Source organism: Rhinatrema bivittatum, chromosome 2, assembly GCF_901001135.1.
Source record: "Rhinatrema bivittatum chromosome 2, aRhiBiv1.1, whole genome shotgun sequence".
Classification (NCBI taxonomy): domain Eukaryota; kingdom Metazoa; phylum Chordata; class Amphibia; order Gymnophiona; family Rhinatrematidae; genus Rhinatrema; species Rhinatrema bivittatum.
The window spans coordinates 757,438,846-757,452,792 of record NC_042616.1 but is presented as its reverse complement, the minus strand read 5'-3'; the positions used below and the strand labels follow the sequence as shown (position 1 = coordinate 757,452,792).

General features: G+C 47.3%; 1 protein-coding gene across 1 annotated transcript in view; it reads left to right on the top strand.

Annotated features, from left to right (window-relative positions):
• SNTB1 (syntrophin beta 1) overlaps positions 1-13,612 on the top strand; it is a 468,335-nt gene extending 454,723 nt beyond the window's left edge. Inside the window, exon 7 of the mRNA XM_029591959.1 lies at positions 4,551-13,612. Within this exon, the coding sequence (XP_029447819.1) occupies positions 4,551-4,643 (93 nt within the window). The 3' untranslated portion in view covers positions 4,644-13,612. The remainder of the gene's footprint in view (positions 1-4,550) is intronic.
• The last annotated feature ends 335 nt before the right edge of the window (positions 13,613-13,947 follow it).

Sequence of the window (13,947 nt, the reverse complement as noted above, 5' to 3'; positions counted from 1 at the left end):
GATTTAAACTGCTAAAAATTTGCGGCAGTATGTTCATCATGGTTTCAAACAAAATATAGGTTACCCCATGATTGCATTTGGAAATGGGCAGCCAAATTGGCGATTGTACATAAAAGTAAAAGATGCCGGTAGGCGGAAGTGTGCATTAGCCCTGGTATGAGGGTATTCCTTAATTTTAAAACCATGAGAGTAATGTGACCTGCTTTTTTAATAGTATTATTTAGTCGCATTTTTTCCAGTTTTTCAGATTTTGAGTGTAACGGGATGAGACACAGGTTTTGGGATCATTCTGAATTTGGTCCTGATTGTGGGTATAGCGAAGGGGTGCATCTTTGTGGCGGAGCTGAGGGGAAATATGTTGAGAAGGAGTAGGGTTGCTGCTGTAAGGATGGTTTGTTCCTGCCGCTGTTAAGGTTCTCAGGGAACCAAATGCGTGAGAAGAGATATATTAAGTCCCTGGAACAAAACAGCTCAAAGACTAAATTCCAAAACTCTCTTCTCTAAGGGGCTGCACTAAGGGGCGCACAAAGGGGCCTGCCCCTTTGTCGCGCGGTGCCTAGCTTCTGCCGGGATTTAAAGTCCAGTCGGGGCTGTGCCCCGATTGGCTGCTCAGTGTCTGCTGCAGCGATTGGCTGCCGACTACGGACGGGGCCCAGAGCTGAAGAGGGACCTCGGAGTCTGAACTCAGGCTGCTTCTGGGAGCTGCCTTGTGGTCGGTGCCGCGAGAGGCCGTGGGTAAGTGTAGAAATTAAAAGGCCTTAATTTCTACACTTACCCACGAGAGAAGAGAGAGAGAGAGAGATGGCAGAGAGGGAACATGATGGAAGTTTTTAAAATCATGAACAAGGTAGAATAGGTAAATAAAGGTTACTTATGCTTTCAAATACTGCTAAAACAAGGGGACACTCCTTGAAATTAATAACCAGCAGATTTAAAGCAAATCTTTAAAAGTATTTTTTTTTTCACTCAATGCACAGTCTGTGGAATCTGTTGCCAGAGGCCGTGATCAAGGTGACTAGCATAGAAAGGTTTAAAAGAGGCTTGGACGAAGTCCTGGAGGAAGACTAAGGAAAGCTATTGCTATCCCTTGGAGTGGATCTACTTTTTGAAGACTGCCAGGTACTTGTGAGTCAAACTGGCTACTGTAGGAGACAGGATGCTGGGCACGAGAGGAGCTTGAACTGATCCAGCATGGCATTTTTGTTTTTATGAGATGTTCCAGGGGCGAGGTGGGGAGGAGATAGCACTTACAGTTTGGGGTAGATTTTAAAAGGAGTGTGCGCGCTACCCGGTGCACACACATGTATGCCTGATTTTATAACGTGCGCGCGCAAGTTATAAAATCAGGGGTCGGTGTGCGCAAGGAGGTGCACAATTGTGCACCTTGCGCGCACCGAGCCACGCTGCCTTCCCCTAACCCAGGGGTGGGCAGTTCCGGTCCTCGAGGGCCACAAAGCAGTCTGGTTTTCAGGATATCCCTAATGAATATGCATGAGAGAGATTTGCATGCACTCTGCCTCAGTTGTATGCAAATCTATGCCATGCATATTCATTAGGATATCGTAAAACCTCGACAGGTTTGTGGCCCTCGAGGACTGGAATTGCCCACCCCTGCCCTAACCTAACCTTCCCACCATTTCCCCTAACCTTTTCCCCCAGCCCTACTCTAACCTCCCCCCAAAATTATCTTACCTTTTGCACATGCCGGCAGCCTGCCGGCACGCGATCCTTCAACACAGCGGCAATGGCTGCTGTGTCAGAGGCCTCTGGCCCCACCCACAGACCGCCCCGTTAGTAAGGCCCTGGGACTTACGTGCGTCGCCGGGTCTTTTTAAAATAGGCCCAACGCGTGTAACCTTTTGAAAATCCGGCCCTATGTGCATACCATTGCATTTTAAAAAGTAGGCACACAGTTTTTCTGGAAAAATCTACCCGCACAGCTTAGCAGGTATAAATGTGTAGTTTTCTCAAAGGGAAAGTAGGTGCATGCTTTGAAAATTAGTGCAAAGTGTGCAGGTAAAAAGTAACCGCAGACTTTGCACTTATGCAGAGAGTCTTGTGAGTATATGACAATGAGGATTTACAGAGCCATTGGCTCTACTGTTTAGCTGGTTATACATTTCCTTCCCAGGAAGGCTTTATCCATTGGGAGAGCATCATCCTCCCAATTCAGGTTATGTGCATTAGAAGAAAAGGTATAGATTGTCTTTATTAGTTTATTTCTTTCTTCTCTTTTTGAGAGGAGGGAAAACAAACCCAAGGTTAGCCTGGGTTCAGACTTTCGCTGCAATACTGGGGTCCATCAAGCCCAGTATCCAGTTTCCAGCACTGGCCAATCCAGGTACCTGGCAGGATCCCAAGGGGTAGACAGATTCCAAGCTGCTTATCCCAAGAATAAGCAATGGATTTCTGCAACTCCATCTTATAAATGGTTTATGGACTTTTCCTCCAGGAACTTATTCAAACCATTTATAAATGCAGCTACACTAATAGCTTTCACCACATCCTCTGGCAACGCTTTCCAAAGCTTAATTATGCGTTGAGTTAAAAAATATTTTCTCTTATTAGTTTTAAATGTATTACCCAGTAAATTCATTGTGTGTCCCCTGGTCTTTCTACTTTGTGAAAGAGTAAACAACTGATAAAATTTTACTCGTTGCATTCCACTCATTTTATAAATCTTTATCATATCTCCCTTCAGCCATCTCTTCTCCTAAGCTCTTTAGCCTTTCCTCATAGGGGAATTGTTCCATCTCCTTTACCATTTTGGTCACCCTTCTCTGTCCCTTTTCTAATTCTGCTATTTCTTTATTGAGATGTGGTGACCAGAACTGCACACAATACTCAAGATGAGGTCAAACCATGGAGCAATATAGAGGCATTCTGATATTCTCTGTTCCTTTCCTAATAATCCCTAGCATTCTTTTGCTTTATCCATATCTCCAGCATGGATGGAATTTATATACTGGAAAAGCCTGAGTCAGCTAAACTGGAGTAACTGATTCACTCTTTCCCGATACATAAATTTCCCTTATGCAGGGGATATAAACTAGCAGCAAATGCTTGGCCCAGTGTGTTAAAATGTAAGCAAACCAAACTGAAGGCTTGTCCTTCAGAGCTGATTTACTAGTAAAAAATAAAAAAAAAATAATTGGTAATTACTATATGGGATGTGCAATAATTGAGACCCAGAGGAAACATGCATTTCTTCTAATGATATACTCTACCATCACTGAGTTAGCACAGCCAGTAAAAGAATGGGAGCAATAGTTTGTCTGAGGATTATAAAATGAGAAGCCTAACATTAAATTAATTACAGCACTGTTTTCTATTTTTATTGAAAAAGAACTGCAGAAATTTAGCAGTTTGCTAATTATTACAGTATGGCATCGGAATATCTTAATGCACCTCTAATTTAGTAGCATTTTCAAAATATACTTCTATCTTACACTTTTCACAGTCAAGAAAGCGGTTTATTCAGTAGGGCATGATGAGCAATTTATTGTACTCTTTCAGGTTTTCATGTGGCACATATACATTAAAATGCTAACAGAATCCGAGATACAGCGGCAATATTTATCATTGATTGTGTTGTCAAAGTACCAAGTGCCGTTGGGTTGTCAGTGGGATTTTCTGCCAGACATATTATGTTGTGGTGCATGCCACCATATGCAGGTGTGTATGTGAACATATGTATACACTTGTTATGGAGCTAAATGTATGCCCATACTCTTAAGTGGTGTCGAATGATGACATGAAAGGACAATAGTTTTAGAAAAAACAATAAAGATGGTGATAAATTCCATAATGGCTGTTGGACAGTTATTAAAAAAAAAAAAAATAGTGGTCAGGCAGAAATCTACATCAACTCAGATATACCTCTTTCATGTTCAGAAAATGTGAGTGGTATGCTCGCTCGATTTACTTTTGGGGCTGTGGCTTCCCCATCCCGCCACATTCCTTCCAGCTGGTCAGCACCCTGGCAGTAAAGTGGGGGGTGCTGTGCTGTGCTCTGAAGCAGGGGTGTTGGCAGCATTGACTTGTTTGTGGAACTTTGAGCCAACGTCAGCAGCTCCCATTTTTTCAGGAACAGGAGGGTGGGATTGCCACAGAGATTCTGCTGGCGCACTGGCTCACAGAGCAACACGGTTAATGATTCTGTTTTACGATGCAGAGGCCCCCACCCTGCTTCCAGGATGCCAGTTGGCTGAAGGGGAGGAGAGGGAACTGGTGCAGTCATAGAAAGGAGGGGGAGAGAGGAGTGGAAATGAAGGGTGTGCAAGCCGCGTTTTACTCTTAATTCTCACAAACACCCTATATTTCTTTAAGATTAGCTGGGAAGTACACTATTAAGATGCAAAGCAATAATATAGTGAAAGTGGTTCTTTTCCTTTTAGTTAGCTGATAACAATCCTAGTTTAAGTAGGCAATAAATCAAGCAAGCATAACCTGTAAGTACTTGCACTCTTACTGCTGTGCACATCAGTCTTCAGTGATTGCCTTTTCCTGATAACAGCAGCCAACTCAAAATCTCTCTTTTGTAATTTCAGCAACTGGATCTTCACTCTTGCCCGAAGCCGATTGTCTTCATCATTCATTCCTTCCTTTCGGCCAAGATTACAAGACTTGGTTTGGTGGCATAAATGCGGACACAACTAATTAGTCAAGTGAAGAAAATGGAACTGCCACCCTAAATACATGCAATGTTAGAGAGCTGCTAGTAAGATACTGTACTCAAGATCTCATGCAGGGATTTTAGATCTGGCGATTCAAACCAGGCTCAGCCTTTATTCCGATCAGCTACCAAGAAGGCACAAAAAGATACAGCCAAGAGATATTTCCCAGCACAAAGTTACTTATTAAATATAAGATGAGCGGATCAATTGCAATTAAAGGAGGCAAGGATTGTACAGCAGAAGAGTGTTGTAAAGAATGAACCTGAAAGTCGAAAACCAGGCAGTGGAACAGTAACAGTATGTGCTGTCATTTTAAAATGCTGCGCGCACCTATATTAAATAAGGCCTAAAGCTTCAATTGTAGGTTATGCAAGGCAGTTTAGGTGGTTAAATCCTGCCCTTGCAACCAGCACTCAATCCCACCAATCCGATTGCTCAGTTCAGTGTTTTCCATCATATAAACTACTCTTTGCATCTGCAGATTTCTATCCTGATTAGGTCAAAGTGTTTTTCTTTTTGCTAAAAGCACAAGTCTGAAGACAATCCTTAGTGACTAGGATTTGCACTATTTAATACCAAGTAAAATAAAATGAAGGCTATGGGCCAGATGTACCGAGGGGATTATCCCATTTTGTGTCTATGGGCGAATGCTTAGAACAAGTGGCCCTGCGAGTTTTGTCAATTAAAAAAATGGATCCTTGAGCTGTATGTCAAGATAATAAGGGTTGAGTTTGCTACATCCTTCTGCTAAACCTGTGAAATTTAAAACAAAACCTTGATTCATTTTGCAATATAGTTAGCTTAAATCATTAAGACGATACCTCTGATTCCGGCAAGCGGATGCACATGGACGCGCATATGCAGCTCACACCAAAGGACATGGCCATTTTATAACATACATGCATATATGCCCGCATAGTATAAAATAGGCTGTGTACATGTGTGCACAATTTTATATGGAAGCATGCATGTGCACGCAAATGCCGCCTCTACCGCGTAAGAGGGTCGATTTTAGTAGGACCCGTGCGCTGACGCAATTACCAGTTTCCCCAGTTTGTTCCCAGTTCACCCAGGTAAAGGATAGGACTTCCTACCCCCCCTCGTTAATGAACTTCCCTTTTATCCTTTTACTGACTTGCCTAGTTTTTTTTTGTTTTAGGACCTTACACACCATCCATAGCAGAAGTAAAGTTGCACGGCAGGGGACCCCAGCGCGCACTTGTGGTTTCACTCATATATCCTGGCACGCCCATGCTCCGCCCAGACCACGCCCACTCCCCACCCCTTTTTCATGAAAAAAAAGGGGTTGTGCGCACACAGGGAGATAATGCGCGTTTGCATTTTAAAGTCTCCGTGGTATGTGCCAGCCCAACTTCTGGGCGCATCTCCCGGCTTTGGTGTGTGCCAGCCTTTTAAAGTAAAGAAAAATGAATCCATATCCCCTTTAAAACGATATCCTACATAGAATAGAACTGAAAAGTGGAGTGGAGTGGATTGTGACAGGTTTGGGGGACTTCTCAGCTTTGAAAAGGCCTTCGTGAAGGTTGACTGGCCGGAAATAGGCATTTAAGTTTTCAATTAAAATACCTCCATCTGATCGACTTAATCGTTTTAATTATTTGTAGCTTAAAGCTTTTTAAAAATCTATGGAAAAAAAAGAAAAAAATAGGTAGAATAAGAATTGTTGAATTTCATGTTTTTGTGTTTAATATCATGAGTTCAACACTGCAGTGTAAGAAGATACATCACTAATATGTTTCCAGATTTCAGCTGTATCATTTCTAGAGTTCTGTCTTGTTTCAAGCACTTTCTGCTGCATCCACAAAGACTCGTGACAGTTGTTAATGTCAATCAAAGAGATTTTAGATTTTTGGTGCTCATAAATCTTGCACAAGATTTAAAAGAAAAAAATCAGTAAAGGTGGAATGTGCCGTTCGAACTACATGTGTATCGTTTGCATTCCTTTTTCGTGAACCCTTTTCTGCACAGATAGCTGAAGCATTTGCCACTTTTGTCATTTTTCACTTCTGACATTGAAAGAACATGCAGATGGCTGCAGCACTTATAAATCCAGCCAAAATAGTAAAAAAGAAATTGTGGCGTACTGTGCAATATTGCAAAACCACATATTGAGTACAAATATGAACGCTGCAAACAGAACATTTAACAGTAATAATTTTTTTTTTTACTTTTCTTGCCTAGTACTTTCATGCCAACTGCTATTTCAGACTAGCAAGGGATAGCTCCAGTAGAATGGAGAGGAAAATTGGTTCTTACCTGCTAATTTTCGTTCCTGTAATACCACAGATCAGTCCAGACAAGCGGGTTTTATTCATCCCTACCAGCAGATGGAGGTAGAGAACAAAACTTTGGGCACTGCCACATATACGAGAGTGCCACCTGCAGTCCCTCAGTATTAATAGATATCCAAGCCAAGATAAGAAAAATAAAGAGCGAACGAGGCTCCCAACATGGATACCTCTGACCAACTAGATAACTATGCAGAAAACGGTAAACTTAGAAATTGAAGCCAAAAATTGGCAAATCTGCCTTGCAAATAAATACAGCAGTAGATCAAGCAGTCTTTCAGTAGAGATCCTCAGGGCAGGCCTCTGGATTGATCTGTGGTATTACAGGAATGAAAATTAGCAGGTAAGAAACAATTTTCCTTTCCTGAACATACCCAGATCAGTCCAGACAAGCAGAATGTCCAAAGCCCTCTTACACTGGGTGGGAACCCAAAAGACCTGCTCGAAGAACACTCTCTCCAAAAGGGGGGCGCCTCCGAGGCCTGTACATCCAAACGGTAATGCTTGGTAAACGTGTGCAATGAAGACCACACCGCAGCTCTATAGGTCTCATGGGGAGACACTAGCTGACAGCCCAGGACAGCACCTGAGCTCGAGTCGAATCTGCTCTAAGACCCACTGGAACCGCTCTTCCTTGTGATACATAAGCTGCAGAGATCATCTTTCAACCAACGAGTCAAAGAAGCCTTAGACGCCTTTTCGCCCTTTTTTACTCCCTCGAACAGGACGAACAAATGATCAGAACGACGAAAAGCGATAATGACTTTCAAGTAACGTAATACCATCTGCCTCACATCCAAAATGTGAAGTTCTCATCCCATCGAGGGATCCCAAGCCCAATCCGGAAACCCGGGCAACTCCACTGATTGGTTTACATGAAAAACCGACACCACCTTAGGAAGAAATGAAGGTACCGAATGCAAGGAGACCGTATCGGATGATATCAGGAGAAACGGATCATGGCATGAAAGTGCCTGCAATTCTGAAATCCTTCTAGCTGAACAGATAGCTACCAAAAAAGACCGTCTTCAGAGTCAGGATCTTCAAAGATACCCGATTCAGAGGTTCAAACAGCTCCTCGCAAAGGACCCGTAGCATGAGATTAAGACTCCATTCCGGACAAATGCGACACAGAGGTGGATGGAGATGTTTAACTCCTCGTAGAAAACGCACCATATCCGGATGGGATGCCAAGTCCTTCCCTTGGACTCTCCCTCTGAGACACCCGAAAGCGGAAACCTGGATCCAAAGGGAACTATGGGCTAATCCTTTGGATAAACCCACCTGCAAAAAGACAAAATATGGGACACCGATACCTGAAGAGGGTCTAGTCCCTGTTGTCCACACCAGATCTCAAACACCTTCCATACCCTGGAATAGGCTAAAGAGGTAGCAGGGCATCTTGCTTGGAGCAGCAACCACTGGTTCTGAATACCCCCTTATGCGCAATCGCCTCCTCTGAAAAGCCAGGCTGCGAGACAAAAGTGATCCTTCCAATCAGAAATATAGGACCCTGACACAGGAGATCCGGTAAATGGGTCAGGCGAGGCGGTCCGTCCACTGCCAGCCGCACCAGAACCGTGAACCACGGACGGTGAGGCCATTCCGGAGCCACCAGAATCACTGACCTCGAGTGGCCCTCTACACTCCTGAGTGCCTTTGCTATCAGCAGCCTCGGAGGAAAGACATACAGGAGGACTCCGGTCAGCCACAGACATACGAGGGCATCGAGCCCCTTCGCCCTGGACTCCCTCCGGCGGCTGAAGAACCTTTGCGTCTTGGTATTGAGACTCGTTGCCATGAGATCGAACTGCGGGTTTCCCCACCGTTCGCAGAGAAGCTCCAAGGCCCTCTGAGAGAATTCCCACTCCCCTGGATCCAACTGCTGCCAGCTGAGGTAATCCATCTGGACGTTGTCGACTTCTGCGACACAGGAGGCGGCGATTCCTTCGAGATGAAGCTCTGCCCACTGGAACAGCAGCTGAGCCTCCTGCGCTACCATGGGACTCTTGGTTCCCCCCTGGCGGTTGATGTAAGCCACCGTGGTCGAATTGTCCGAGAAAACACGCACCAGCCGATCGCGGATCAAGCGTAGAAACTGCTCCAGAGCTTGGCGCACCGCTCTCGTCTCCAGGTGCTTGATGGACCATGTCTGTTCCGACATCGACCAAAGGCCCTGAGCAGACCTGCCCAGACAACACTGTCCCCCAGCCCTGAAGACTTGCATCCGTGGTGACCACCACTCACTCCAGGACCTCGAGAGGCATCCCCTTCTCCAGATTGTTCTGCATCATCCACCAGATTGGCCCTGGCCGACCCCATCAGAGCCAGGGGCAGGAAATATTGTTGCGACAGAGGATTCCAACGGGACAACAAAGCTCTCTGCAGAGGCCTCAAATGGGCAAATGCCATCGAGCCCAGGACCTGTAAGTAATCCCAGATCTTCGGCACATTTGCTATCTGCCCCTGAATTTTGTTCACCCTGTCGTCTGTGTGTCGAAACAGGCTCCCAAGTATTCAAGGGAATGGGAGGGGACCAGATGATACTTCTGCACATTGATAACCCAGCCTAGAGATTCCAGGAGCAACCAAACTCGGTCCACAGACCGCACACATTCCTCTAGTGACTTCGCCCGTATCAGCCAATCGTCCAAGTACAGGTGCACCAGCAATCCCTCCTGTTGCAGTGCCACCGCCACTACCACCATCACCTTTGTAAAGGTCCGCAGGCGGTGGCCAGCCCGAAAGGCAGCGCTTGAAACTGATAGTGCTGTCCCAGGACCATGAATCTGAGAAACTTCTGATGCTCCTGATGTATGGGGATATGCAGATAAGCCTCGGTATGATCCAGGGACACCAAAACTCTCCTCCCCATACCGCCACAATTACGGCGCACAACGTCTCCATCCGAAAACGTGGTACCTTCAAATTCTGGTTGACTTTCTTCACGTCTAGGATAGGTCGGAACGTGCCTTCCTTCTTGGGCACCACGAAATAGATGGAATATCTGCCTTGTCCCTGTTCGGACAGTGGCACTGGTACAACCGGCTCCAAACTTAACAACCGCTGAAGCATTTCCTGGACCACTACGCACTTGCTTCAGGAAAGACAACGCAACTCCAGAAAGACAGACCACAGTGGGCGAGAAAATTCTAAGGCGTAGCCGTTTCTCACCACGCTCAACACTCACCGGTCGGAAGTGATCTTGGTCCACTCTCCATAGAACCGGGCCAGCCTGCCCCCGATTACCAGAGACGAGGAGTGGATATGCCGGATCTCATTGTGAGGACTTATTGCCACCCGCACCCTGGGTGAATCCACCTCTAGATGACCTTCCAGCCCCTCGAAAGGACTGTTGCCTATGCGAGGACTGTCTTGGGGCCGAGGCCACCAAGGGCCTCATCTGACGAAAACGTCTGGACTCCCGAAAACAAGGCCAAGAAGAGAAAGGTTTCCAGCCAGACTTTCGATCCTTTGGCAGCCTATTGCCCTTTGTCTCTCCCAGCGACTTCATCAGACGAGCGAGGTCCTCACCAAACAGCAGTTTCCCCTGAAAGGGCAGATTACAGAGCTGAAATTTTGATGACAGATCTGCCGACCAGTTGCGTAGCCACAAGTGTCGCCTGGACGCCACCACCGACACCATTGCATGGGCCATGGTTCTCACCAGGTCATGCAAGGCATCCATGCCATAGGCAACCCCTGCCCCCAGGCGGACCGCCTGGACTGGGGAAAGAGTCCCAGAGGCAGACTGTCCCTGCGGCTTCTGGATCCAACATAAATAGGCCTGCTGCATCAGACTTGCACATCCCGCCACCCGCAGGCAGAGCCCCAGGACCTCAAAAGCTCGCTTGAGATGCACTTCCAACTTCCGATCCTGAACATCCTTCAGAGCGGAAGCTCCAGCCACAGGAATACTTGTCTTCTTAGTGACTGCCGAAACTGCTGCATCCACCTTCGGGACCTTGAGAACGTCCAGATGGTCCTGCAGAAGCGGATAAAGCTTGGACATCGCTCTGTCAACTCGCAGACCCGAGTCGGGGGAATCCCACTCTCGGTTGATCAATTTCTGGATTTTCTTAGGAATTGGCAAAGCACTGAGGGGGTCTCCATAGGCCATACAGAACCGGATTAACCCCTTCAGCATCTGAATCCTCCAGGGTGAGCTTAATTCCCAGCTCCTCCAACACCTGAGGTATAAGCAGGCAAAGCTTCTCTCTCTTGAAAAGCTGGATCACCTGCGAATCATTGCCTTCAAGGTCCCCTGTTCAGTTTTAGAGTCCCCTGGGTCCAGAGGAGGACCCCCAATCGGGTCCCCATCCTGATCGCCCTCCGAGGAGAGCTCATCCTCCTGCTTAAGACTCGTCCAAATCTTCCAAGTCCGATTCTAATCGTGCTAGCCATCCCTCGGGAGGCAGAGTTCACGGGGAGACCTTCCCCTGCTTTGCCGAACCCGTTGGGCCTTCTGTGACACCGTACGTATCTGCCTGCCTAGCCAGGAAGGCCTCGTGCAGTAAAAGTACGAATTTGGGTGAAAGCCCCTCCCAGGGCCCCCGAAGGGCGCTTGGGGCTGCTAGGGCAATCCTATGCTTGCTGCACTTCCACGTGACCTGGATCACGAGGGGGAGGGGCGTACAATGCGGCAGCTGTCAAACCCTGAAGAGGGTGCACTGCCCCAAGAATTTCCCGCCGGTGTGGTGAACAGGCTGCTGCCGCAACTGAAAATTGTGCGGCTCGTTCGGGAGTACAGCCAGCCCCCACCGGCGTGAATCTGCCCCGACCGGGATCACCCTCCTCCGAATGATCCCTCGATCCTCCCACTTACTGCCCGGCCTGCACCCGACAATCTCGCCGAGAATTTCAGCCTGCTAGGCCACACAGCCTGCCGCATGCTTCTGCTGTTGCATTCAGCCTGCTAGGCCGCACAGCCTGCCACATGCTTCTGCTGTTGTAAAGGCAGACAGCTGCTGGTGACTTTTTTTTTTTTTTTTTTTACAACAAAGATTTAAAGGCCCAGACACACAGGAAAGCACAAAAATAAAAGTAAGGGTACTTCCCTGTCCTGGGCAAGCGGAGGGGCTTTGGGCCCACCGAGGGATCCAGACCACTAGCTGTCAGGGGTCCCGGAGTCGTGGGCTGAAGCTGGCCAGGGGCATCCAACCCCCCGTTTGCCTGTCTCAACCCGAGGGATGACCCTTCTGCAGGAGCCAGTCACCTCAGGGAGCAATTTTCCTTAAAATATCCAGTCAGTCAGTACTGCAGGGTTAGCACCTCCTCCATCTGCTGGAGGTAGAGAAATACTGAGGGTCTGCAGGTAGCACTCTCGTATATGTAGCAGTGCCCAAAGTTTTGTTCTCTACCTCCAACTGCTGGTAGGGATGAATAAAACCCGATTGTCTGGACTGATCTGGGTATGTTCAGGAACTAGGATTTATTTCTAAGCAGAACGTAGTTCTTTCTACGGGGGTAACTTGACAGGCCAGACTGCAAAACCTTTGTCGTAGAATTTAATCATGACAGCAGGATTAGCGTCTTCTGCAAAACATGCCCTGAGATTTTTTTTAAATTTATAATTTTCATTAAAGATTTTCAAATAACATACAATCAATATTTAACTGCCCTCACAGCTTCACATCCCTCACTCCCGCCCCCCCCCCCCCCCACTCGCCCCTGTCATTTTTAATGCTTAAGAGTAAGAAAGATCTCCATTTAGTACTTCTTAACACAATGTAATACCAGCAATTAGAACTGTAGTGCGCTTTCCTGAACCCCCAACCTCTCCTACAACCACCAGCGTTCCTTGGATCTATACCATTAAGCAGTCTTTTCCAACTAGTTTTGCCTTCAGACCTGATCAGGTGTGCCACAGAAAAGTCAGCACTTCCTGATGCTCAGATCTAAGCCAGTGCCAGGCTCTGATCTCAGCACCTTGTAGCAACAAGAAACGCCAGGGATGGCTCTTAAAGGTGTAGGAACTCCTTTCTGACAACCTGTATAATTATGCTATGCCTCTTCTTCCTAGCTACAACATGAGCCCCGGAATGTGGCAATTAAGGGGCAGCATGCATGCTTACCTGGGAACTCTCCGAATTTGACCTGGAGACTCTGGAATTCTAATGGAATTGCCGGGTTTCCGTGCCACTATTTAATCCAGAGGCACCCTGCTCTGGTCAGAAAACCAAATTCACCTCTGCACTGTCTAGGGTCTCCGTGCCAACAGCTGTAATCTCCGGGTGCCCTGCTGCAGGGGCCAATTACCTCCTTCCTTTTCCCTGCCCTGGACCAATCAGAGGCCTCCTTTCTTCTTCCTTAGCCTGTAGACCAATGCTGACAGGCAGGAAGGGAGGAGGCCTCAGATTGGCCTGTGGGAACAGGAAGAAGGGAGGAGGCCAATAGCAGAAGCAGCAGTAGAAGATGATGCTGCTGCTATTGGCTGGAAGAAGGAATCTTCCTATCAAACCCAGGAGGAGGTTGCCCCTACTGGTGAGTTTAGGGTGGGGAGAGGTATAGCCAGTGAGGAGGGGTATCTGTTAGGGATGTGCAGAGCAAAAGTTTATGTTCATAAGTCCATAAGTCGAAAGGGGGGGTCATTTGCGGTCAATATGGACATATGGAGAATTCCATAAGTTGAGTCTATGTCCATATGTGCAAATAAAAATTTAAACCCCTCACCCTCCTTAATCCCCCCCCCCCCCCAAAGCCTTACCAAAACTCCCTGGTGGTCCAGCGGGGTCAGGACGCCATTTCTGAACTCCTTTGCAAGGAGCACGTGACGTCGGCGTCACGTGATTCCCCGTGGGTTCGCTCCGGGACCCTCATTGGGCCCAAAAGGAACTTTTGGCCAGCTTGGGGGGGTCAGGAGGCCCCCCCAAGCTGGCCAAAAGTTCCTTTTGGGTCGAACGAGGGTCCCGGAGCGAACCCGCGGGGAATCACGTGACGTCGGCGCCACGTCGGAGTGATGC